This window comes from Ammospiza nelsoni, chromosome 20 (genome assembly GCF_027579445.1).
Source record: "Ammospiza nelsoni isolate bAmmNel1 chromosome 20, bAmmNel1.pri, whole genome shotgun sequence".
NCBI lineage: Eukaryota > Metazoa > Chordata > Aves > Passeriformes > Passerellidae > Ammospiza > Ammospiza nelsoni.
In genome coordinates this window covers 1,215,973-1,243,207 of record NC_080652.1, presented here as the reverse complement: position 1 = coordinate 1,243,207, position 27,235 = coordinate 1,215,973, and the positions used below count along the sequence as shown (strand labels likewise).

The window sequence follows — 27,235 nt, the reverse complement described above, 5'->3', positions numbered from 1 at the left end:
ACCAGGTTGGGATAGTTTAGTGAGAGCTACTCAATGACAAACATGGAGCAACACAGCTGTACCAGTATCCCTTGGGTATATATTAAGCTGAGTGCTTTGAAAAATAAGAAATAACTCCCCAATCCCAAGAGCTGAAGGTGTGCATGTGCCTCTTGGCAGTGGAAATGCCTTGTTGTCCTCAGTGTTTCAGTTTGCCATGTAAAACTGGAGCTAGCATTGCCTGGTACACTCCCAGCCCATGGCTCCCAGTCCAGTCTGGTGTGTTTTGGTGCATCTCCCTCTGTTTTGAAGGTGGAAGTACTTGTGAAGAAGGTTTCAATTTAAAAAATCAGGTGTAATTCTGCAGAATTGTAGTTGTTCTTCATCTGATTTAATTCCTCACAGAAAACTCTAAATGAACATACTGATTCTGTTTTCAAGAAAAAGTCCTTCCCTTCCCTTCCCTTCCCTTCCCTTCCCTTCCCTTCCCTTCCCTTCCCTTCCCTTCCCTTCCCTTCCCTTCCCTTCCCTTCCCTTCCCTTCCCTTCCCTTCCCTTCCCTTCCCTTCCCTTCCCTTCCCTTCCCTTCCCTTCCCTTCCCTTCCCTTCCCTTCCCTTCCCTTCCCTTCCCTTCCCTTCCCTTCCCTTCCCTTCCCTTCCCTTCCCTTCCCTTCCCTTCCCTTCCCTTCCCTTCCCTTCCCTTCCCTTCCCTTCCCTCCACAGTCAATCTCACAGGACCAAAAGTGGGGAGACTTTTGGTGATGAACAGCAGCTTGTTGTAATCTTTTAAGTTCAAATCCTCTTCTGTCCAAAACATGTTCTTGCTGAGGCTTGGGCAGTTGGAAAAAAATGATGAGCAATTTACTTTTAATTTTTTCTCTTACTAAGCCTGATTATTGTTTTAATTACCCATTGTTATTGTTTGTGACCTTCCACTAGAATTGTTCAGTGTGAGTTTAGAAAGATTCCTGCTTTCATGTGCAGAGGGTGTGACTGGGAGGAAATGTTTGTTCAGATGGGTGGAACCACTTATCTTTCTTGTGTTTGCTTTGTGGGACATTCATCTTTAGTGAATGTTGCAGGGTCACTTACTGAACTGTTTATCATCTCCAGAAAGAAAATGGTGTTTAAGATTTAGCAGATTGAACTGGCTGTTCCCCTAAAGCCCCCAGGTGATGCAGCTGACTGGGGTGGAGTGCTTGAACAACACAGATGCTTTAGTACCCAACTTTTAGCATTTAGGAAGAGAAGGAATCATAGAACTATGGAATGGTTTGGGTTGGAAGGGACCTTAAAGCCCACCCAGTGCCACCCCTGCCATGGCAGGGACACCTCCCACTGTCCCAGGTGCTCCCAGCCCTGCCCAGCCTGGCCTTGGGCACTGCCAGGGATCCAGGGGCAGCCACAGCTGCTCTGGGCACCCTGTGCCAGGGCCTGCCCACCCTGCCAGGGAACAATTCCTAATTCCCAATATCCCATCCATCCCTGCCTTCTGGCAGTGGCAGCCATTCCCTGTGTCCTGTCCCTCCATCCCTGTCCCCCAGTCCCTCTCCAGCTCTCCTGGAGCCCTTCAGACACTGGAAGGAGCTCTGAGGTCTCCATGGAGCTTTCTCTTCTCAAGACTAAACATCCCCAGTTCTCCCAGCCTGGCTCTTTAGGAGACACCAGAAGAAACTGGAGGGGAGGGACTGGGTAAGCCTAAACTCCAGAGAAGCTTCCCTCTGGAATCAAAATCTTTTACATTGGCTTGTGCAATACAGCCATGAGGCAGGAACTGAATGTGCTTTCATGAATGAACTATTAAAATTGTCCCTCCCTAATTTGTTGTTGGTGCATTTCTGGTTTGTGTCTGGAGGAGTCAGGGGTTGATGGGATGCTGGAAAGCCAACACTGCCAATTTGGAGTCCCTGCCTCCAGTACCTGGTGGGCCCAGTGCCTCGGCCATGCTGAACAGGCAGTTCAAATGCTCCATGTTCCAAACCTCATTGCCTAATTAAATGCTTTTTTAAAGGCTCTGGTTCAGTGTTTCATTTCTCATGGCCCTGGTGTAGGTGGGATGGGAGCCCTGCAGTGTCCGAGCTGCAGCAGCCATGCAAGGCAGCCATGCAGAGCCCTCTTGGTTCCATAGGAATTCCATGAGACCCATCCAGAGGTCAGAGATGGGAGGTGTATGGCTGAGAACAATTATTCCAGAGAGCTTTAGAGGTGAGCAACTTCACCTCTGTGCTACAGACCTGTGTGGCACTAAGGAAGGGATTTTCAAAGGGGTTGCTTTGCCTGATGCTGGTATTTTGTGGGGACACTTTGGAAGTGTCTGATAGCTGAGGTTGTGACATTAGCTTTTGCAGTAAGAACTAGACAGATACATATTTTTAATGATCTGTGCCCCTACTTGGTTTCTCAATATTAAGTACAATTCCATTTTAAAAAAACAATTACAAACAGTTTTAGAGTTTAGTCATTATTTACATTTGATTTCTTAGGGCAGGGAAGAAGCAAATATGCAGAGGCTTGACTTTTTAAAAAATAATTATTAAAAAAAATTACATTACTTGATATACATATAAAAAAAATCTATCTGATGAAAATAATGTAGATAAAGGCAGTAAAACTGTCAGCTGTAGAAGAAACCACTGTGTCATTTCAGACCATGCACATTTGGGAACAGGTTCATGTTTCAGCTTCTTAAAACCATCACCTCCTGTTTTAATGAGCAGCGTGCTTGTTAGAAATAAACTGAACCTCCAGGGGGGCACCCAAATGAATAATGTCCCACTTTTCATTAGAATCTCATTAGTTTTGCAGTTATGAGGTATAAATCAAAAAACATAAGCGAAACCAGCAGCCCCCAAAACACAGGGCTGTTCAGATTGCTGCTAATGGATGTCTGGCTCCTTGACTTTATGTCAGCCTGTGATTGGAGTTCAGCAGGGTACCGTGGGGTTTTTAGGCTCAGCCTAGTTAGTGTCAGTAATTCCTACTCAAAGGGCTGTGAAGAGGTGAGAATTTTGCTGCCTGTGCATTCCCGGGGGTTTGCATCTGCAGCCTCTTTGGGCACATTTGACTTGGCCTGGGGAAGATGCAGTTTTAAAGAGTTTCTGCTACGATTGTGAAAAGCATCTTTTTAAAGGCTTAATTGACACTTTTGTCTTGAATGTGTTTTGCAACACACTGATTTTAATTTTAGTGAAATATGGGCATTGTGAAATGACAGAGATCTGAAAATGGGCATGAAAATAAAGGAAACTTTCAATGTGTTTCCATCATACAGTTTTTGCAAGCTTATGTTAAACCAGATCATCGCAGATGCTGAGCTTGGGAGTTCATGTAACTGCCTGATATGTCCATTCCTTTCCATTCCATGGGGTTCAGTCTTCCCTGGATATTTGGAAAATCTGGATTACTCTGCCTTCTCTTCCTGCTGTGTTTTTTAAGCCATTTAGAAGCAGGAAGATCTCACCATCTTCACTGCAGACCCTGATTTCCATGACAGGCCATGAGTCACTGGGCTATTGTGGCAAAGGTACATCTGTAGGAATAAGGGCCTGGCAATAATACAAACACAAAGTAGATCAGCAGCAGCCTCATTTCCCAGCTCCCTGCAGTAGCTTCAGTGGTCTAGAGTGGAAAAAATTTCTCATGCTGTAAAAGAAAGATTGGGTTTATTTCTGAGACTGAGCGTGGTGCTGTGTTACTTTCCCACTTCTGCAGTCTTTTCCATTGCCTGGCATGGGCCAGACCACTTCTGAAATTTCAGATGCAGGAGCAGGCTGCACTGTGAGGCAGGTAAAGCACAACCTCACTCAGAGAACAACAATCCCAGGGACTGCTGCCTGTGCTGGGGTGGGGGCTGGTGCAGGTGAGAGCCTGTCCTTGGGCTGCTCTGTCCCTCGTCTGTCCTGGCTGTGGGTCCTGGCTCTCCTCAGCCCCCTGTGCTGTTTGTTGTTACCCAGCCCCTGCCCATGCAGGCAGCTCTCCCCTCTGGAGCTGTTCCATAGACAAAGCTCCACATTGGCTTTTTGTGCTTGTGTCTGCTTAACCACATGGCTGTTATGGTAAATACAGGAGAGAATGTGTAGAGCAGTTCAAGGAAAGGAAAATGTCTCTAGTTGAACCAACTCCTATGGAAAATCCATTCCCATTTTTAGTGTTAATACCAAAACACAACCTGCCTGCATTCACATAATACCCAGCATGTGTCACTGCAGAAGGTGGCACCTTTCATACCAAACATTCACTCCCTGGGCCCAAACAGATTTAATAGCTGAGATTGGAGGGTACATGCAAGTCTGTTCAAAATCTGCTGTAATTTGACACGAACATTGATTTCCTGCCAGCCTGCAAATGTAGGTCAGGAAAAACAGGTACTTGTTTCTACAACTCTCTGATGGCTGTGCTAGAACTTGAGGGAGTGTTCTGCTGGCTTTTCTTTTTTTCTTTTTTGAAAAAGATTTGAATTGATTTATAAATCTTTAAATTTAGAAAGGCAAACCGGTCTTTCATTTTTTCCAGAATTGCTTCATTCTTTCCACAATATGTGTTTGGAAGTCTGAGCCCTCTCTTACTTGGAGGCTGGGGGAGAAGGAGAGGGAAGTGCTTGCCAGTTTGAAATGTTTTACATTTTTGAGAGCAGCACAGGCTGCAGTAACGAGCAGTGGGAGCCCTTCCCTCCGGAGTGCCCTGGGATGCCACGTGGCCTCATTAACTTGGCTGCTCCAGGAACAGATTGAAAGCTGCTATTTTCATGGATATTGTTTAAAACTTGGCTGCAGTGATGAGCTAGGGAGGGAGAAAACAAACAAGGGAGAGAGCAAGAAAAAGAGCCTTAAGGCTGATATTACTCTTTTTCTGGTTACAGATATGGAAAATGTTGCAATTTTGCTAGGATAACATCATTTTGGCTTTGATATATTCCATTTGGGATGTTTGCTTTACGCTTGCTGAGTTTAACTTGGATTGAGATGAGGAACTTGTTCAGATTTGAACATAGCTCTGCAAAGTCTCTCTTGATGGTAGGTTAAAAATAGAGCAGTTTTGCATTATTTTTTTCCCCTGCTGTGGCCTAGATGAGGTGCAAAAAGAAAGACTTTGCATTGTACGTGCTGTCTCCTGGGTTTCACTCCCTCCTGAGCACAGGGCACAGCACTGTTGTGTCTCCTCTGGAGGAGCTTTAAGCCAAGTGGCAGGTTGTCCAAGGTGGGGCTGAGGGAAGATGGGACACCTGGACACGTCTGTGAGTTCATCAGAAGGGTGTGCACCCAGATGAAGTTTGTCACTCTGTTCTGTCCCTGTGGCTCTGTGATGGGCTGGGGGTGTTTCACTCTGCCTTTAGCTGGCAGTGGGGCTCTAGGTCACCACTGAACCCTGTCTGAAGAGTTCTGTGGAGAAGCAGGGGAGGGGATTCTCCCCAGAACTGGGCTGTGAGGGGGATGTTGATAAGGAGGAGATCAGAGTTGTCCTTGTGCTAAACCGTTTGTCCCATCCTCTGCTGAAATGGCGCTGTCAGGTGCTTCCTGGGGAGTCAGTGGAGCTTTGGGGAATTTGGACAATACAGTCAGAAATTTCAACAATACAGTTGAGGATGGATTTGACCGTGGAGGACGTCAAGCTTTCTGTTAGAATCACCAAAACCTCTGAGCTGGAAGGGACTCCTGGGACCATCAAGTCCAGCTGCTATCCCTGCAGAGAGCCCAACAATCCCACCCTGTGCATCCTGACAGCACTGTCCAGATGCTCCTGGAGCTCTGGCAGCCTCGGGGCCACTTCACACATTTGATGGGCACTGAAGGGTTTTCACATTTGGATATTATTCTGCCTTCCCTTCCCATTGCCCCTTCCTCCTCCTCCCCCCCACTCCTCACAGAAACACCACATTCCCTTCTTAGTCAAATCAACCCTTAGGAGTGAATGGCCTGAGGTCAGTGACACTATGGGCACCAGTTCTGGCCAGTGGAGTCCTGTGTGGCCTTTGCCTCCAGAGCACACTGGAGGGGAGTGACAGACTGTCCCAGCCTGTGTCCCCTGGGAGGGAAGGGCTGCCTACCTACCTGCTTTCTGCTTCACTCCTGGGAATGACAGCCCTATGGTATCTGCACCTTGCAATAGTGATTAATTTCAGTTTCAGTTACTGCATTTTAATTCAAAAATTCAAGTACTGGGCAGTTTGAATTCCTTACAGAAAATCAGTAGAGACTGCTGCTGTGGTATAAGTAAGAAAACAGACACTTTGATGAATGAGGGCTCAGACAGGTAGTGGTTTTTGTCCTGGTTATCCCTGGGGTGACGGACCTGTGCAGCTCTGCTGACAGGGATGAGCACTGTGCACTGTGGGGAAGACAACCCCACATCAGGAATACAGAGAGGGGCAGCCTTTTGAATTTTGCAACCAACTGAAACACTGTCCTGGTTTCACATGAGAAAATAGCTGCCCTCTGTAAGTGCTGTTGGTCACGACCCATCCACAGACGGGGTTACTGTGAGCTGAGCTGTTCCCTTGGGTACCCGGGGCTGGAGCTGTCTCTGAGTGTGGGACTTGCTGAGCTTCCAGCAGCTGAAGAACAGCTTTTGCTGCTCCATTGTGCAGATGTGAGAGCAAGCCTGGTGCCATCTGACCAAAGCTTTGGTGTTTGCAGATTGTTTCTTCCTCAGGACCAAGTCAAAGGAGGGTGCTGGAAATGCTTTTGCTGGAGCATTGTTTGCCGTTGTAGATCAATAGAGTTTGAAGTGTCGGTTCTATCCAGGAATCCCTTCTTTCCCCCCCAGTTGTGGCTGGGACTCTGGGATGGCACAGGATCAGATGGATTGTGCAGTGTCTGAGGCCTCATTGTCCTCAGCTTGGCTTCTGATGCTGCGTGGGGAACGCCAGATGAGCCGGGCAGGGCAGCGCATCCCCCAGCTGTTTGCAGAATTGAGGCAGAGAAAAGGGAGAAAGGCAGATTATCCCATTATGTTTACAGGGCATCGGTCACACAAACAATGACTGTCCTCTTTGACAAGAGGATTGTTTAATTAGTTAAGGGTTTGATGAAGAGATGACTGAACATACAGAGCTCTGAAGGCATCTGCCTTTTAGTACAGCAGGCACGTCCTCCCTGCCAGCCCTGGGCTTTTCCTTTCTCCTGAGGAGCACCAGAGGTCTCCAGAGCTCTGTTCCAAGGCTCAGAGCTGCTCACTTTGAGCATATTAAATTGAGTTTCTGTTATCTGAGAAGCAGAATTATAATTTAGCTGCTTGTGAACCAGTTCTGAGCATTCAGAAAGAGGGAGGCAATGTGAGTTATATTTGGAAGCACGTCTTTTTTCATGTCTGTATTCTAGTATTACTAGTCCTCTTATCTGTTACAGCTTTTCCCTTGCTCCTTTCTTCTTGATTTTTAATCTGTGACAAGTGTTGCCAGTTAAATTCCATAAACTCTGAACTGAGCCAGAATGAGAATCTGTGTAAAGAGGTAATGAATTAAGCATAGGCAAGTGGGTGTGAAGCAGTGAAATTCCAAGTGTGTGCAGTGGCTGTGGGTACAGTGTTACACTGGCTTCACCTTGCTTCTGAATTTGACCATAAAATCCAATTTGAAATACAGAAGTAATGAGTAGAGATTGGGTTTAACTAGTACATTGTAATGTTGGTGTTAGCATTGATTCTCATCTGTGGAACTCCTCAAAAGCAAGGAGCATACAGAATTTAAATCAATATTCAGTACTTCAGAAAATATTCCAGCTCAGCCATGAAATATTTATGTTTAACATCCTGCTGAACTTGCAGTGGTTTGCTTGGGTTTAAATTGGCATCTGCCTTTGTACCCTAATACTCACAAATAATTAAACACAACACATTCTGGGTAATAAGAAATAATGTAGAAATGCAATTCTTTAAATTAAATCTACAATCTAAAAATGTTTTGTTGTTGTATCTTACTTTCAAGCCAACATTAGAAGCCACTTAGTATCTGTATTATTTTTTAAGGTTTAAGCCTCCTGTTGTTTTTTTTCCCTTGGAGATTTTTCACACTTTGTAGTGTTCTGTAGTGTTCTGTGGCCCCAGCAGAAGCCCTGCTGCTCCGTCAGAGCGTGTGCCATCAGCTGTGTGACCACAGGGGCTGGAGGAAGTGTTTTATATTCACGGGGGGGTTGTGCATCGAGATGAACTGTCCAGCACTGGGGACAGACTGCCATGGTGGCTCCCAGTCCCTGCCCTGGTCACTGCCAGCTCCCTCTGTGTGTGCTGGCTGGGGAGCTGTGCCCTGTGTCAGCTCCTGCCTGCTCCAGGCAGGGACAGCAGTGCCAGTGCTGGAGCTGAGGGAGGCTCAGGGCTGAATTCCACCCTCTCAGACACCAGGATTTGTTCTCTTCGTGTTCTTAGTGCTTAGTTCTTTGTCCTAGAGGGCTGCAAGTGTGTCCCAACTCTCAATAAAAGAATCTGTATAAAATAAGCCTTTCTCCAGGTTAATGGAAATGTACAAATGGAGCTGCAGCTGGAACTGTGAAGATGTTACCAGGGCACAGAGACTGCTCCTGGGGCCCCTTTCTGCTCTTTCTTTACCCCTCAGTATGGGGCTTACAGTGCCCCAGGGGAGCTGAGCAGGGACTTTACAGCTGCCCCTGCTGCTTGCAGATCTCATGGAACTTTCTGGAGTCCCAGGCTGGTGCCTCACTTGTTGCCCAGGGAGGTTGTGGGCTCCCCATCTCTGGAAGTGTTCCAAGCCAGGCTGGATAGGGCTTGGAGCAACCTGGGATAGTGAAAGGCATCCTTGCCCATGGCAGGGCTGGAAGAAGATGAGCTTTAGGGGCTCTTCCAAGCCAAGCCATTCCATGGTTCTAAATTCCTATTACAACTTCCTAGAGGGATGCACAGCATTCTCCCTCTAAATACCAACAACCTTCAATTTCTGTCAACAAGCAGCTTTCCTCTTGCTGCACTCCTGTGGTGTCTCTGGTTCAGGTGGCTGCTGCCACAGGCTGCTTCTCTCTTCCTGTTTTCCAGTCTGAAGCTAAAAGAGGTGGCAAAAGGACCTTGAAAGAAATTCAGGTCGAGTGTCTCATCAGCACAGGATGCTGCTTCATGCTGTTGTACCAGTGAAGATCAAGTTCCTCTTTGGTAGGAGCTGTGCCAACTTCACCACCCACACTTTGACAAAGGGTATTGTTTTACCATTTCAAGTGATTAATAATTTTTAGGAGGTTGCAATTTTCCGTTTTCAGCATGTCGCCTCTGATTTCCTCTTTGTGTCCCAGAGGCTTTGGAGGAGCTGAGGGGCACAGTGAGGAATGTGCTTGTGCAACCAGGATTACCTTCATCGAGTGGGGGGTGTTGCAGTTCTTCCTAACCCAGCCCTGTTTGAGAACCAAGTCAGTGGCTTCCTCAGCCACCAAATAATGTTTTCCTTAATTGCCATCAGACTGTGAGAAATTTCCTCTCTAAAACTGAGTTTAAATAACAATTTTCCTGCACTTTATTTCCATTGTTAGCCTGAGACAAGTCCCTGACAAGGGATGGCAGCATCCCAGGGTTATACAGAGCTTGGAGAAAGCTTGTACAGAGGTGCAGTCAGGTCATCACTGAATCCAAAATGACCTCAAACAAGATGAGGAAACACACAGGACAGCGACAAGCAGCAATGCTGGATCTTTCCAGCTTGTGCCTTTCCGCTTTCTTGCCCTTTTTCTGGGATCTCTCTTCATCATGCAGGGAGAGCTGCTCTGGGGCTTCCTGCCCTGCTCTGTGCTGCATCTCTGGCATGGAATATAGAGAGGAGAGACATGACTGTGCTGCTCACATTCGTACAGTGTCAGGGCTTCCATGGCAGCGTGTGGCCACGAAAGAGATGCGGTGTGAGCAGTGGGGAGCCCAGGAGATGCAGCAGGACAGCCTTGTGTTGTGGCTGCATCCAGAGCACCCAGCACTGCTGCCATCCCATCCTTAGGTGGCCCTGTGCACCATGCAGCCTGCTGGGGGCTTAGGGGAGGCCCCCAGCTGGTCTCTCACACAGCTGAGATGTGCTGACAACAGCACGGGCTGTCCTGGTCCTTCAGAGCCCACCAGGAGTGGGGCTGGCTGGGCTGCTGATAGCAGAGGAGACACCAGGGCTCCCTTTGGTTTGCTTTTCAGCTCCTGCAGTTTCTGGTAGGCATCTGCAGACTCCAGTGGGGAGTGAGGCAGGAGAGAACCACAGGGTGTGATCTCTCTCCGGTGGTTCCTTTGATCAAGTGAGGACTTGTGTATTCTCGTGCTTCACAGCAGAGGTGCTCTTGGCTTTGTGGCAGAGCAGTGCAGACACAAACTATCTTGATGGAGCTGACTTGCTGTGCTGTGAGCAAGTGAATTAGATTAGAGCATCCCAGAACAGACATAGCATTTCATGTCCAAATGCAAAGGGGAGGAATCCCAATCTTGCCAGCAGTTGCCCACAGTTTTGCTGTTTCACTTTGAATTTGTTGCCAGCTGTTCAGATGCCAAATCATTTGGCAGCCAAAAATCAGATATCCCTCCCCATGCCTAAAGGAGAATAATATGTTGTTTCTGACATTTGTATTATTTTATGGGTCGATTCATCACTACTTAAAGGTTTTTCAAAAGGTGGTTAAAACTATGCATAAACTATAGTACTTTCTGAAAAATTATAGCATGATTGTTGCAACTCTAACTACAGCTAATAAGAAATCATACTGAGAAAACACATGCCTTTCAGGTAAATAATGTTTGTGGATGTGGAACAGTCCAAAAGCTGGGCAAGGCCGCATTTTTCTCAACTTCTGAGGACAGTGGTGGAGACGTCTGTAGCTATTGAGATCTCCTGATCTGAGCAGATGTTTCACAGTGGCTGTGCATGTCATTGCTCAAAACACTTGTGAAAATTAACCTGAGCCTTTGAACTGGAGACTCTGTTCCCCAGTCTGACCCAGGTGTTGGGGGCGAGGCAGAAGGAGGCTGCAGGGTGAAGCCTTTGCTTGTGCACTGTAAGGAGAAGCAAAGGGTGAGGAGGAGGCTGCTGGAAATGCATCTTCCAGACACGTGGGAAAAGCTGGCTCCCTACCCAGGAGCTTCAGGAGTGGTTTCTCTGTGCTGACCCTCCAGGAGTGCTGCCAGGAGAACAAAACTGCACCATTGTGACTGTAGTCACAGGGGTTTTCAGGATGAGAGAGAGATGAGAATGTTGATTCTACGATCAGAAGGCTTGATTTATTATTTTATGATATATATACTACATTATAACTATACTAAAAGAAATAGAAGGAAAAAGCTTCTTCAGAAGCTGGCTAAGCTAAGAATAGAAAAGAAAAGAATGATAACAAAGATCTGTGTCTGCCGTGAGTGGTCAGTAAATCCAAACATCCACAGGAGACCAATCACAGATCCACCTGTTGCATTCCACAGCAGCAGATAACCATTGTTCACACTTTGTTGCTGAAACTTCTCAGCTTCAGCAGGAGAAATCCTAATAAAAGGATTTTAATGAAAAGATGTCTCCGACACACCTTCAAGACTCTCCTTATTTCCTCCTTTAGTATCATCTTCTACAAACTTGATTACAAACAAACATCCCTTGTAAAAGCCATTTATGCCACCAAAGGTGATCTTGTTGATCCCACTGGTGGCTAATCGACACTGCTTTCAGAACCTCCTTCCCTGGCCCTTTACCTCCTGAATAAGCTTAGAGAAGATCTCTAGATCTGAGCTTAGAAGGTCTCTAAGCTTGTTCAGGACATAAAGCATGAGGAACAACTACCCATGAAAGAGTTAGGAAAGCAATTTCTTATCAAGCATGGTGGAGAGAATACTGCTATGGCTTGAGAAGAGATAAGAAGTCAGTGCACAGTGTGTGGTGAATAATGTGACTTGGCTTTGTCCTGACCTTGTGGGATTGGACACTATTCCTAAAAACATTTCCATCAGAATGTTGTTTCTCTTGCTGTGGGTGTGAGTGTGAGGAAGTGTACAAAGAGAGTGAGGTGCAGGTACTGGCTTTGTGCTTGAAAAAGACTTAATTAACTTTGATAAGCAGACTTAATTGACCATGAGGTCATCTGGTGATGACCAGTGAAATGAAACTTTTTCAGGAGGAGCAGGAGGAAAAAGGGACAGTGCATGGGTGTCAGTCCCTCAGGTGCCAGCAGGTGGGATTGCCCAGGACAGAGCTCTTTCCAGAGGGTGGGGAAGCAAAGCCACCATGCATTGAAAGGCATGATCTTGTAACAAGAGCTGCTGGTCAAGGTTCCAGACTAGCAATCGGTCATCTCTTAATTTATATTCCAAGTAGCAGTCAGGATCTTCAGCCACAAACAAAGCCACTATCTCCTGCAGCTGTTCAGCCATCAGCAGATGTTGCAGCTGATCGGTGCTGCAGCTCCTGCCTCTCCAGCATTCCTGTCCTTGCTGCCATCAACATCGAGGAGTCTCCCTGCAGGACAGGGGAGGACTCACGGGCAATGATGTGGGCAAAAGGCAAACAGAAATTAAATAAGTTGTTACTAAAACAAGTAGCTGCTCCTTGTTCACCCTGTATATCAGATCTCAGGGAGAAAAAACTCCGAAGGAGGTCTGAGTTAAACATGACAAGAACCTGGAAATTAAAACACCAGTAACTTGTGGAAGGCCTGAATTCTGGCAGGGTTTCCAGGGCAGGGTAGCAGTGTCTGGGGGAAGCACAGGAGCTGCCCATGGCCCTGAGGGTGCTGGAGCTGTGCAGGCTGCAGGGCCCTGGCTCTGCTCCGCCTGCTTGGGGGCTCCTGGCCAGGGCGGAAGATGAGGAGCTGCAGACAGTTGGGATCTGAGGGATTTGCTAGTAACATGGAAAACAGAGGAAATGGTGATTTGAGAGGAAATCCTTGGATTATTGTGCTTTGATTCATGGTTAGACATGGTCTGGAGTGAAAGTGATCAAGGAGAAATACACACAGTGGAGCTTCAGCTCCTGTGAGTGAATTGAAGGGCAGAGAGGGAGAGAAGCAGACCAGGATGGAGAAAATTTAGCAGATTTCTAAAATTACTCATTCATCCTGTAAAAGCTTTTTGTTTATTGTTACATCTACATCTGGAGGTATTCAAGCAAAACCCTGGGGAGAAGGAAAGCTTCAACACTAATAAAAATAAATAAAAAGAAGAAGGTGGAAAAAAGGTACTTTTATCAAAAACAAACCTTCCTTCCTCCCTTCTTCTAGAGTAAATGCCACAATTGATGAAATTCCCTCTGTTTCACCTGAGAATTTGCTGGAGCATGCGTCAGTCAGGAGGTGATTGCATTTACTTCAATTTACCAAACGTGTGCAGTGGGGATGTGAGTGCAGAGTGTGTGTGGGGGATCCCTGGGGACACCCCCAAGGTGTGGGATTCATGCAGAGGGGAGCTCAGCCCGTGTCCCTGTCACTGCTCTGACCCTGCCCTGCAGCTGCACTCAGACACTCATACCTTGCTGTGTGCCAGCCCAGAGCCCCCTGGTTTTGTACAAACCCTTTCAGCCACTGCTCTCATTCGTGTGCCAGAGCTGTGAGCTGAGCCCCAGCCAGCTGTGCTCTCCTGGCAGGGCAAGGTGGGACAAACATCTGGCGACACGAGGGCTGCAGCTGCCATGGCCACTGCTGCCAGAGCCCGTCCAGCCAAGCCTTTAGAAGTGTCAGACTCTGGAGGATGCTGCATGCTTAAAAAAATAAAACCTGAATATGCTTATGAGGGATAATAAAGCTTCCTCAGCGATCCAGGAGGGAATGTTCAAACACTCCATGAGAGAGCTCTGGACAGATGTTGGTAATGCTGGCTTAACACTGCTGCCTAAACTTGAAATCCAAGTCCTGGCAGCAGTCAAAGTGTCTGAAGAACTCACACTGACGCAACCCTGGCTCTGTTTGGGAAGTCCTGCATTGAGTCCTCAGAGGAGTTGTGCTCACAGCGTTAACAAAGCTGTTCTAGGATGGGAAAAAAGCAAGCCAAGTAAGCTCTTCTAATGTGAGAGAGCTCAAGAGAGACTGAGTTGTCAGCATTTAAAGTAACTCTACTGGATCTCCTCATAAGAAAGATTTACATGTTATTATTACAATCACCCTGATTATTTACTCGCCTGACACTTTAAAATTTTCCAAATTTTTCTATATTATAGTGGTTTTCAGTAGTAGCCAAACTTTGGAATGAAATTTGTGAAGTGTCTTCAACTGAGCTATTTTTCTATTTGCTGAGAATTTTTGTTTACACTTTGATTCTGGTGGAAATCCTGAATTGTCTATTTCCAAAGTTATTCCTTAGGTTTTTTGGGTTTTTTTTCTTAAGGTCCTGATTTGAAGGTGAAATTATCCTTTGAGATTCTTTCTCCTGAAGTGCAGACCCTTTGACAGGCTAAGTATGGCCTGCATGGGTTTGAAATAGTTCTAGAAAGTGCCAGTCTGTTCAGCACCTGAGCTCTCTGTGCCTTACCCAGGGTGTGCTGTCACCTCCTCACAGCCTTCCCTACAGAAGAAGCAAGAATCAGAAAAATGCAGACAATAACAAGACTGAAAATCAATCTCTGAAGTTAACACATCCCCAACTATCAGGTTTCTGTTTCACTGTTGCCCATACACAGAATTTTCTGTTCTTGGTGTTCATTATTCCCTGGGAGCTCTCCCGTGCAGCACAGCAGGGTCAGGGCGCTGTGCCTGGGTTCAGCAGGGTGGGGTGTCCCTGGTCACAGCCAGCGCCTTGGGGTGTCTCTGTGTGACACACTGGGAGGTGGACACGTCAGGTGTGTGACCAAGGTGTGTGTGGTCACCTCCCTGTCCTTCCTCGGTGCCAGGCTGCCCTGGTGGAGGGGGTGGCACAGAGCCCCCCCGGCAGGCAAAGCTCCTGTGTTGTGCTCAGGGACAGGGAGGGGTCACAGCTGCTGTGTGACACGGGTGGGGTGCAGACTGCTGAGGGAATCGTGCATCAGGAAGGTGGGACTGGCAGGTGTGTTCCCTTCCAGGGATGATTCCCTCAGGTGGATGAGGGGTCCCCTCGCAGGTACAAAACTTTCAGAAATAAGGGAGAGCATCGATGCTGCCTGCAGGAAACTGGGTAGTGCTGGGAGACAGAAAGGACAATAAATCCCAGAGGTTTTAGGCAACCCAGGGGTTTAGGTGAGCCCGGAGACAGGAGAGGAGGGCATGTCCCTCTGCAGGCTGCACATGGCTCCCCGAGCAAACCCGGGGCAGAGTGGCCTGCTGTGATCAGTGTGATTTTATAGAAATATCTGAGCAGACAGATAAAACCTGTCAAGCTCCGAGCTATTAATGCAGCAAAGGGAGCCCGGGCCCGCGCGGGTTTGTCAGCAGAGGGTGCCAGAGCCCCGCGGCTGCTCCGAGCGCGGGGAGCGCACGGGGAATGCACGGGGAGCGCACCGGGAGCGCACGGGGAATGCACGGGGAATGCTGCGGGGAGTGCATGGGGAGCGCACGGGGAATGCTGCGGGGAATGCATGGGGAATGCACGGGGAATGCTGCGGGGAGTGCATGGGGAGCGCACGGGGAATGCTGCGGGGAGTGCATGGGGAATGCTGCGGGGAGTGCATGGGGAATGCTGCGGGGAGTGCATGGGGAATGCACGGGGAATGCTGCGGGGAGTGCATGGGGAATGCTGCGGGGAGTGCATGGGGAATGCACGGGGAGCGCACGGGGAGCGCACGGGGAATGCACGGGGAGCACATGGAGAATGCATGGGGAGCGCACGGGGAATGCACGGGGAGCACATGGGGAGCGCACGGGGAGCACATGGAGAATGCACGGGGAATGCACGGGGAGCACATGGAGAATGCACGGGGAGCACATGGAGAATGCACGGGGCGCGCACGGGGAATGCACGGGGAGCACATGGGGAGCGCACGGGGAGCACACGGGGAATGCTCCGGGAAGCGCACCTGAGCCCGAGCTCGTCGAGCGCCCAGGGCTGCGGCCCCTGGGCTGAGCCACCCCCGCGGCAGCACCGTCCTGGCAGCGCTGCCCGGAGCCACTCCAGGTGTGCTGGTTGTGTCCAGGGTTCGCTTTCCCAGTGGCTGGAGGTGATTGATGGGTAAGAAGAGTGAAATGAGCAGGGAGAGCTGGGTCGTGGAACTCTGCAGGCATGCAGGGAGATACCTTCTTTGGTATCCAGGGCTTCCTCCAGGAGTTCAGGTTCTACTTATGCCCTGGGGGCACAACAATTTGCTTATTGATGTTAGGAACTTGGACAGGAATCCCATAAAAAATCATTCCTGTCAAGCTGGTGGGCTTCACCATGCTGAGGGGACAGCCTTGAAAATCCAACAGACTTTGACAGACATCTGTTGATGTTTTGTCAGCTGCTTTCCAGTTTTAATGTCCGAGCTAATGAGGCAGAGGATGTTCTCTGGAGCAGTGTGGCTCTGCTGGCTTCTGCCATGAGTGTTCTGTTTTGGAACTTCAGCACTTCCAATGCATCTTATTATGACATGAATAGTGGGAAATTATTAAATTACTCCCATAAATTATCAAAAGTCAATAATCATTTAATAAAAATTGCATTCAAGTGAAGTGATCTCCTTAGAATAAGCTCCAACCAAATAAATTTATACGGGAGGCAGGGTCATGTCCTGGCCCCTTTGCTTCTGCAGTGCCAGTGGTCCTGAGCAGCCCTGTCCGGATAGGAACTCGTGGACCCCTGCTGGTTTCAGGGCCCTGGAGGGGAGGGAACACAGCCTGGGGTTCTTCACACAGGCCCAGAGTCAAGGCTGGCACTGGCTGAACACTGCTTGGTTTGAATTTTCTTTTTTATTTTTTCCTTGTGTCAGTGTTTTTTTTCAATATCATCACAGCAAAGTGAAGTTTCCATTTCTGAGTAGTTAAAGATTTATGTGATAATGGGAAGTCTGTAAAATTAGGTGGAACTGCAATTTGCATTTCAACCTGAGGTGCAGAGAGGCTGGAGCCTCTTCATCACTTCTGCCCACTCTGAAAGAACATATGCTACAGACACAGCTTGTGAAAGGGCTTGGGAGGCAGGTCATTTGTGACACGCTGCAGCCTGAGATGCCAGAATTTAAGCAGAGATTTTGAATGGTGTAGCTTAGCTGGGACATTGTGAAGAATGAAGCTTGTATGAAGTTTGTGAAGGATGAATGCTGGGTTTGTAGCTGATGGGAGCTAAATTGAAGCTAAACTGGGTTTGAGTACAGAATCCAAAGTCTGTAAAAGCCAATGAAAAGGCACCCATGATCTTCAGAGGATGCTTTTGCAGGCACTCCTAGAAGCAGAGCTCCTTCACCCATCTCCTAACTCATGTTTTTTCTGGGGACGGGTCCATGACAGTGGAAACTTCAGGGCAATGTGCAGCTTCCTCCAAGGGGCAGCTCTGATCCCTGCTCCCTGTGACAGGGACAGGAGCCAGGGCACGGCTGGGGCTGGGCCAGGGCAGCTCAGGCTGGAGCTCAGGGCAAGGCTCTGCCCCCAGAGGGTGCTGGCACTGCCCAGGCTGCCCAGGGAATGGGCACGGCCCCGAGGCTGCCAGAGCTCCAGGAGCCTTTGGGCAGCGCTGCCAGGGGTGCCCAGGGTGGGGCTGCTGGGGGGGCTGGGCAGGGACAGGGGCTGGGCTGGGGGATCCTGGGGGGTCCCTTCCAGCTCAGGATATTCTGTGATATCTTTTTTAGCTGTGTGTGCCTGTATGTTCTGTAACACCAAGGCAATAAAAGGAAGCTTGTAAAAATGTGAAATAGGCTTCAAAATCCCTGTGTGAAGACACCTACAAATAAGTACTGCTTTGCAGTGTTTGTTTTCTTGTTTCTAAAGATTTAAGTGACTCTCACTTCACATTTTCAAATATTTCCCGTACCCAAGCAGAATAGAAACCTTTTTTTTGTGGGGACATTTTCTGCGAAGAGATAAGATTTTTTATATGGTCACTTCACCACGTTTCTGAGCATTAAGGGAAGCACCAGCTCAGGCAGAGCTTGAGATACCAACCCAGAGCTGATCCCATGGAAGTTAACAGACTGTCAGGAAGAAGACTTCCTGCTTTTCCCAGCATGGTCAGGAGCACTTTGTTCACTCCAGCCCAGCAATGGCCCTGCTTGAACTGAAATCACTCAGAAGGAAACCAGTGGCCCCCAGTTCCCTGTCTGGCAGTGGCTGTGGCCTCAGCTGTTACTGAGAAAGCAGAATGGGAGCTCTGTTCACACTGTCTCCATCCACCTGCAGGTTGCTTTGCTCCTGCGGCAGTTGCAAGCATAGCAGGTGTCAGACACTGTCCATCCATCCGTCCATCCATCATCCATCCATCCATCCATCCATCCATCCATCCATCATCCATCCATCATCCATCCATCCATCCATCCATCCATCCATCCATCCATCATCCATCCATCCATCATCCATCCATCCATCCATCCATCCATCCATCCATCCATCCATCCATCCATCCATCCATCCTTGGTGTTATCAGGCTGACTGTTTGCACCCTTATCTCTCCTGGCTGCAATACAAACCAAGTCCTGCATGGCACCAGCCATGACCTTGACATCACAATCAAGAGCTCGGCAGTGACCCCACCTGCTCTGGAGAAAAACCAGCAGTCCTTGGAGAAGCAGCTTGGCTTTTTCCTTTGGCCTTTCCTTTGGCTGCTCCACGCTGGGTTTCCATACAGGGAATTGTTTGAACCAAGCAGGAGACACCCATGGCAGCAATTGCCTTCTTGGGGGCCATCACCCCCCCCTGCACACTGATCACTGCCCCATCCTGCAGGACTGAGCATGTGCAGTTATCTTCTCCCTCTGGACACACTTGATTTAGACCGAATGGAAAAAGCTACAAACTGGATCCTGACCCCAAAAATAGCAGGCAAGGAATGAGAGAATAGCCATTTGAATGGAGAACAATGGAATTACATTTCATGTTAATTCTTGAATTACTCTCATATGATGTCAAAAAGCAAGGCTTGAGGGATTTCAGATCATGTCAAGGTCAAAAGAAGCCCTGAGGAGAAATTGTGACTTTTTTTACTGTTCAAAGGAATTGAAGTGGCTCAAAGTGTCTTCTGGTGAGAAACTTCTACTGTAGTAGAAGTCCCATCTTGGGGCTTGTTAGAGCTGCTCTAGATCTGGGTGTGACCCCAGGATGCTGCTGAGAGGGAAGCTTCGGTTCCCTGTCCCCCAGGAGTCCTCCGGTCCTGCTGGGATTGCCAGGCAGTGGTATTTGAAGGGGATGTCCTGGAGATCCAGCCCCAGCTCTGCCATCTGCCCAAGCCTGTGTTTGTTGGTTACTGTGGTGGGATCCTGTGGGACACAACCTGAAAGCCACTGCTTGTGAATGGGGAAATTCTTCCCCTTTGCCCAACTGCTGAGCAGAGCCAAATTCTTCAGAGTCCTGGACCATGAATCTGCCATTTCAGTGGGTTTGTGTTTTTTGACAGATCATGAACGAATTACAGCCCTTTTTGTTTTCTAGGAGACCAATGGGGCAAAGTGTGTTTAGGCTAAAACATATTTGTTCCATTTTTGGTATCTTCCCCTCATACACATGTTGTTATTTTTTGGTTTGATTTTTTTTTTTTTTTTTTGGAGCTAAAGACCTTAAAGAAAGTGAGGGCCCTTTGCTTGCACAACATGTTGAGATTAATTCTGACCCTCTGGATCATATCCACAGCTGCTTGCACTTGGCAGGTTTGCTCCCAAAGGTGACTTCCCACTGTCTGCTGAGAATCCAAACCTTTTGAATGGCCCTGAGTGACATGCACCTCATGTTAAACGTGGGGAAGAGACTTGCAGAGTCACAGATCATCTGTGGAGAGCAGGAGGCTGTTCCTGGGAGCCGTCTGGATGCACTGCCTGTTCTGTGTCGTGTCCTGCTCCCTGGGGCCTCGCTTCCACTGCTCCACAAACCCAAGGTGCTGATGTGCCTCCAGCCAGCACAGGGACTTTAATCACTTGTTGTTATTGCCTCTCTGTTTGTGTTTTTCTAAGCATTTGTGTTCCACCAGCACACTCAGAGTGAGTGCTCTCGAGGGGGAATTTCCTTCCTGGTAAACAATCCTGCAGTGTGATTCAGCAGGAAGGATGTGGTGGTTCAGGCACTGGGCTGGGATTTGGGAGAGAGGGGTTCTGTTCCCAACTCTACCACAGTCAAGCTGTGATGATGAGTGGAAGGGCAAGCAAACAAAGAGGAGGAGCTGTGTAGCTGTGGCAAAAACACACTTCCACATGGCCTGTTAGTCCACATTGGGGTTAGGTAGGTCTGGGGTTTGCACAGAATCATAGAATTGGCTGAGTTGGAAAGGACCTCAGGATCATCAAGTCCAACTCTTCACCCTGTGCAGGAGGTTTGTTTGGCTACTCAAGTGAAGAGCCAAAGTCCTGTTTGTGCTGTTCAAATCTGGAACTCAGCTTATTCCAGGAACCTAGCTGTGTTTTTAACTCCATGTTGTTTTACCTTCCATGGGCTCTCAGATGCCACTTTCCAGGGCTTCTTGGTTGACTCAATTCAGTTTCCCATTCCATTCTCTGATCTTCTGGCATGTGTCCTATCGCTCCTACACCAGGTTGTACATGCATGTAGGTTCTCCACTCTCCTGCTAAATTCAAGGACAACACACTGCACACAAAATATCTTTCTCACACAGGATGAGGTTCCTACAGTTTGATAGTAACTCTACATTTTCTTTCCAGAAACAGGAGCTTGGGCTGCATCTCTGAGTTTAGACCTCCAACCTCAGCATCCTGATCTGGGAGGATGAGTCAGGACAGTTACTCAAGTGATCAGCCCACGGGTGAGTTTTCATTCAGCATGATTTGCTTTCCATTTATTTTCTTACTGCTGTTGGAGAAGAATGCTGAGTCACAAATAAAGCAAAACATGTGAATCAATGCCAAATTGCATGCCATAAAGATTATTGGATCTTTGAGGTTTCCTGTCCACATCTGAATATCAGCATTCTTAGAATTCTAGTCCAGGTTGAAAATTTTTCTAGCAATTTTTTTTCTGGAAGTTCTCACAATTTCAGAACACAGGAGTTTTATTACTGTGTTAGACAACTCATTCTGCTATTTGCCCTAACTTAGTTTTCTCACTAATTGCATTGGTAATTGGTTACCCTTTGCAGTAAGGAAGATGTGCACACACCATTGTCGGGTATGTCCCATCAAGTCCGAGGGTCAGGGTCCCTGCTGGAGAGCTTGGATAGACAGGAATTTGTTACTTCTGGCTCAGACCTGCCATAAATTTGTTCTCTTCTTCCATCCCCATCTTTGGCTGTGGGAGCTCAGCCTCACGGAGTGCTGCTGGCAGTTTGTGCTGGGAGAGGCGGATGCCAGGGGCTGTGCCTGCAGCCTGCCAGGCTCTGCTCAGCCTGGGCTTTTTTGGAAGTGTCAAGGGGCATTCTTAGCTCTGACGTGAGGGCTATTTTTTGACAGTTCCCATTGTTCCCCAACCTTTGTTCATGGGTGAAGTCTTTTTGTCTGAGGCCTTTGTCAGAAATAGAGGCTGTTAGGAGAGCTGTCTGCTCACAGGTTGGGGGAGTTTTCTTTTGTTGTTGAGTCCTGAGAATTTGTTCCTTGCTTTTACAGACTCGCTTGGGCAAACTTGCCCAGAAAAATGAGGGGATTGCTGGGATCTCCCCTTGCTGGGCCTGCAGGGAGAGGGGTCCTCAGAGCCACCACCCATGTGCCCTGCTCTGGCTGTCCCAGGCCACATGGCTGGGGCAGAGCAATTTGGGGTTCTGAACATCTGCCTACACTAACACCCTTGCCATCGTCCATGGGTTTGAATCTGGGGCTCAAAAAAGGAAAATTTAAGAAGATTCCTGTCGTAGTATGAAATATCGATTCTCTAATACTCAGCATGTATTTTATTACTGTGAACAGGTGATGATGACACATCAGGATGTCATGGAGATTCATGAATCATCCACAGAAGGACCTAGAGGCTGGGGAAAAAGACATTCAAGTCTCTATAACATATCCTGGATGCTTGTGAGAAATGTTTGGTCAGAATATTCACAGATTGCTCATTGCAGCCTTCTTTTTTGTAGGTGTAATAAATGTTGTGGTTTGAGTTTAGATCCACTCTCTAAAACAGGCACAGGAATGAATCTGTCCAGAGGGACTAATTTTCCATTTATCACTCATGTACATTTTACACCTCCTGTTGAAGTGCTTAATCCTGATTGCTCTTGGAGTCAAGTGCTGAGTAGGACAGGTGTGACCACTGGTGCTTTACATCGTGGCTGAGGATAGGGATCTTCCAATCTGGACCTCCATTTGTTCCGCTTCCAGCACCACCTATTGAGTCGTACATTGTTGGCTCATTTCATTCTCTGAGCTGCCACTGGAGCTATACTTAGAGAGGAAGGATATTATAATCTTGTGAAAGATTAAAATACTGTTACTGTAATCCAGCTGGAAGGGGAGACCTTTTCTCAGGGTGAGAGACAGCCAAGGTTTTTCCCATTCTGTCCTCCCCTTGTATGCAGGAAGGAAGTACTGGCAAAGGCCCCTGAGCTTCCTGAGGGCTGGGGAGCGTTTCCAGACCCAGCCCTCGGCACCATCCATCAGCAGCCGCCAAACAATCGCTAACGAGGGGAAAACACCGCGGGATAAACAGGGACAGGGCCTGGGGAGAGAGAATGGGAGCAGAGCCTGGGGAGAGAGACTGGGGAGAGAGAATGGAGACAGGGCCTGGGGAGAGAGACTGGGAGAGAGACTGAGAGCAGGGCCTGAGGACAAGGCCTGGGGAGAGGGCCTAGGAGAGAGGCTGGAGACAGAATGGGAGCAGAGACTGGGGACAAGGCCTGGGGACAAAGCCTGGGGACAGAGACTGGGGACAGAGACTGGGGACAGAGACCGGGAGCACAGCCTGGGGAGAGAGAGTGGGGACAGGGAGTGGGGACAGGTCCTGGGGAGAGAGACTGGGGAGACAGAATGGGAGCAGGGTCTGGGGAGAGAGAATGGGAGAGAGACTGGGGAGAGAGAATGGGAACAGGGCCTGGGGACAAGGCCTGGGGGCACAGCCTGGGGACAGAGAGTGGGGACAGAGACTGGGGAGAGACTGGGAGCACAGCCTGGGGAGAGAGACTGGGGACAGAGAGTGGGGACAGAGAGTGAGGACACAGCCTGGGAGCACAGCCCTGCAGCCCAGCACCAGCCCGCTCCTCTGGAGCTGGGCCTGGCAGCAGGCACTGCACATTGGCTGCCCTTCCCTTTGTCATCAAGTATCTCAATAATCAAGTTCCCCTTCAAAGAAGCATCTCAACAAATGAGAAAGGGAGGAAGGGAGGCGAAGGGCTGATGTTTGCTGAGGAGCTGCTGTGCTGGCAGGTGGTGGGGCCTGGGCCAAGGAGGTGCTGGGGATGCTGTGGGTGCAGAGCAGCCCGGGTGATGTGTGGGTCACTGTGGGTGCGGGGATGAGGCAGAGCTTTCTGTCAGCTCTTCAGGGCAGCGCTGAGGCAAAGCCATCTGTGATGCCTTAAGGAAGGAGGAACCAAGTCAGGTGGGGGCCTCATCTTTGACTGGATCACCTTTGAGTAGGATTCTCTCCAAGAAGAGGCTCAGAACTGAATTAGGATCTTTTTCCCTGTATCACTGCTTCTGTTTAAATGCTGCATTACAATATTTGGCTCATATTTTCAGGTCTATCTGCTCTGTAACCTGTTTTTAACCATTCCTTAAACCAACTCTTTGGGTTTATATTTTTCAGTATGGCTTTAGTATCCTCACAAACCTTGAGCTAGGAATTTCTCCCTACAAGTACCAGAAGGGAGTTTGTAGTGAGGTGGTGGTTTGGTCTCTTTTGCCCTGAGCCAAGGGACAGGCTGAAAGGAAACAACCTTAATTGCAACAGGGGAGGTTCAGATTAGATATTAGAAAAATTTTTTTCCCTGAAGGAGTGGTCAGGCTCTGTGCTGACTACCTGCACCTCCTCTTCCCAGCCAAATGTGCCTTTCTGGAGTTCTTTCATTCCTTCTCCTCTGTTTTTATTGTCCTTTGTCTGGGCTTGCAGCAGGCATGGGGTGGGCAGTAATCTCCTTAAATGCCTCTACAATACTCTGCAGGACAGAAAAAAAAAATTTATTTATGGTGTATAAAGAATGCAGGATTATGGAACCCTTATTTTACAGCTGAAGGTATTTCTGCAGTGCTATCAGTTATTTTTAAATCTATCAGAAATGCATATAAGCAGCAGCAAATGAAAAAGAAAAGAAGGTAGGAAGTTCCTGGGGATGGGATGGATAATAAACAGTAGCCCTGGCTGCGTGGTTATGAAAACATTAACCCAAAAAATTTATCCATCTGGCCTAGAGCTGGAGAACAGCAGGTTTCCCCATGCTCAGTGCTGGGTGTAGATGCTGGAAGTTGAAGCTGTCAACTTTAAAATAAAAAAAGCCAGACTCAGCAACCTGGTCTCAGGTCCTGCTGCAGCTCCCCAGTCCCCAGCTGGTGGCATTGGGTACTCTCATTTCCCTGTTTGGGAGAGCATTTGTGCAGCTGTGTGACTGTACACAGCAAAGTGCTCACGTTAACTGCATGCAGCATTTTGAAATGTCCTTCTAGAAAATAACTGATTTTTTAGAATCAGTTATCACAAAATAACTGATTTTGTGTTTGCTTGTCCTGGGCATCCTGTTGGGAAGGAGGCACCACTGGAGTGGTCCTGGGTGTGATTCTGCTCACGTCCTTCATGCATTGATCTCGTTGTTGTTTCATTACCCTAATGATGCCCTGTGACAGCAATGAGTTAAAGAAGAGACAGGACTGGTTTGTTGGCAGTGTCCCCTGAAGTCCAAGGATGCCAGCTGGAGATGAACCCACGAGCAGTGAGGGGAACGTGGCACCCTGGAACAGGCACTGAGGGGTTGTGTCAGGACACTGGGCTGGAAGGACTGGGAATTCTCAAAGAAGGGAGAGCAGGCAGGGACTGCCAGCCTGGCCTGACATGTGGCTCCTGTGGTTCATGGCTCAAGGGAAGTCTTGGGACTGCCAGAGTCTTGGAAAAGACAAAGAAATAGGCTTGTGATAGTAAGTGCTCTTTGCCCAGGGATACAAAAACACCGTGTGCCTGGGAAGAATGATGTTTAGATTGGATATGTGGTCATTCAGCAGAAACTGATGGATAATGAAGGAGTTTTCCAGGAATTGCCTGCTGGTCTCCACATTCCTCTTTGCAAAAAGGCATGGAGTGTAACAGCTGCTTCCACCCACTCTGGTTCTTTCACATAAATCTAGTGAAGAAAAGGGTCAAGTTCAATCCAACTGTCCCAAATACCTTCCCAAACCCTAGCAAGGTTCAGGTAACAGGCTTTGGTGGAAAAACATCCTGTGAAATCCAGCAAGCACTAGCTATGGGAGAGACAGGAGGTGACACTCGGTGCCTGGTCCCATGCAGTGCCCTGGGAGGCTGCAGGGCAGCCCTGGCTCCTGGGCAGAGTGCTGTGTGCCCTGGGGGAGCAGGGCTGCCTGCAGCACACAAGCACAGCTGTAACACAGCTCTGCAGCCCAGGGGCTGGAGCACAGCCCTGCCCAGGCAGGGAGGGACTCGTTTGTGCTGCAGTGGGAACAGGGAGCAGTGGACACGTCCTGCTCAGAGCCTGCACCAGGGCTTGCTGTGTGTGATTGTGCCTTCTTTTAAATTAAACTATTTTGCAAGCACTTCCTTCCTGCATTTCTCAGAAGGAGGGAGGGGGGTGTGCAAAGAATGTTGAACTGCCTTTGACGGAGGAGGAAAACTGAAGAAAACAAGAGATGCAATCCTAACTACTGACCTTTTACTTGAGCTTGGTGATGTTTTTCAGCAGCAGAGCCTCTGGGGAGTAACAGCATCCTCCTTGCTATTGTGCTGCCTGCCCAAAAAGGGGGCTAAAGTTCAGCTTTTATGATGTTCTCACTCTGGGCTTGTGGGAAAAAGGCCACATTCCCTTTCTTAGGTCATACGAGTGCAAGAGATGACAGAGTCCTACAGTCTAACCCCAGGGCAGGAGGCCAGTGCAGAATGGGACTGGGATAGACAGCTTGGTAAATACACTGCCAGCTTTTTCTCCTTATGGAGAGTCACAGCAGGTGGGAGGGTAATTTACATTGTTAAATTAAAAGGCACTGATTTATTTTATGTTGGTGTGTTATTGTTTCATAGGAGCACATGGGTTGCCATAACTTGTGATGGACTCTTGCACTTTATTGTTAAATCCTCCTTTTCCACTTTGGTCAACAGTTACTGGAAATGAACATTATCTACCAGGACAGAAACAAGAGGCAAATAAGCATAAAACAAAATTCCAACCTCCTCCCCAGCAAACTGGAGGTTTTCAGAGAACCCTCCATAGTTTTGAGGACTGGGATTATTGCAGTGGCTGTTCTCAGATGGTGCTCTTTGGCCCTCAAACTGTTCCTGTACCTGGGGCCTAGAGAGACACTGGTCCCTTTGCTCACAGGCCCTGATCAGGCTCTGTGTCTTTGAGCTGCCACCTGGTCTGACTGTCGCCCTTCCCTCAGCCACATCGGGTGTTTCTCTCCATTGAGGCTTCCTTCAGCCTTGTTGAGGTGTTGTTCAACAGACTCTGAGCTGGTCTTTCCACATGGCATGATCCTGGCTATGCTGTGCTTTCTGAAATGCAGGGTCTGGGAGCAGAGGAGGTGGTTCTGCCTGGAAAGGCTCCCTATCATAAGGATAAATTCTGTTCTAAAATTACAAATACAGTTTTAAAGTTTCTATCAGGCATACTGTTTAAAAAACAAATCTGGATGATGCTGACATGAGCCTGTGCACTGCCATCCTTCGGCAGTGCTGGTGACTCTGCTCCAGGGGCTCAGGGTGCTGATCAGCTCACAGCCCCCCCATCAGCAGCAAGCTGAGAAATCCTGTCCTGGGGCTGCTGTGTGAGTTTGCCTTCAGCTGGAGTCTTGTCTTCTGCATGGCAGAGCACATAAAACCTTCATGTCACTGAAGGATAGGTGTGACTACCTGATGTGCAGTCAGTACTGTGAGCTCTGGATGATGAGGAAAGGTGACTGTTCTGGCAGAATGGAGCAAGTGGAAGTGCTGACTGATCAAACAGGTGAATCACAGCTGCAAGAGAAAGGTCTTGCTCCTGCCCTTCTCTCTCATGCCCTTGCACCCAGTCCTGGCACAGGTCACCTCTTTGCTCCTGTGCTGGTACCTTGGAGCCTTCACTGAGTTGGGTCAATTCCCTGGCCCAGCAAGAGCAGATCTGTGTTTTGGCCAAGTTCATTTTCTGTGGAGGTGAAGCAGAGGGGCAGCTCCCATCTCTGCTCTGGGACAGGAGCCAGGGCACGGCTGGGGCTGGGCCAGGGCAGCTCAGGCTGGAGCTCA

At 48.5% G+C, this 27,235-nt stretch overlaps 1 protein-coding gene across 2 annotated transcripts in view; it reads left to right on the top strand.

The window, feature by feature from the left end:
- Positions 1 to 27,235, top strand: part of EXD3 (exonuclease 3'-5' domain containing 3) — a 251,090-nt gene that overhangs the window by 34,005 nt on the left and 189,850 nt on the right. For both annotated transcript variants that reach the window (XM_059486425.1, XM_059486426.1), the window contains exon 3: positions 20,584 to 20,684. In XM_059486425.1, coding sequence (XP_059342408.1) covers positions 20,648 to 20,684 — 37 coding nt within the window. In that variant the 5' untranslated portion in view covers positions 20,584 to 20,647. The remainder of the gene's footprint in view (positions 1 to 20,583; positions 20,685 to 27,235) is intronic.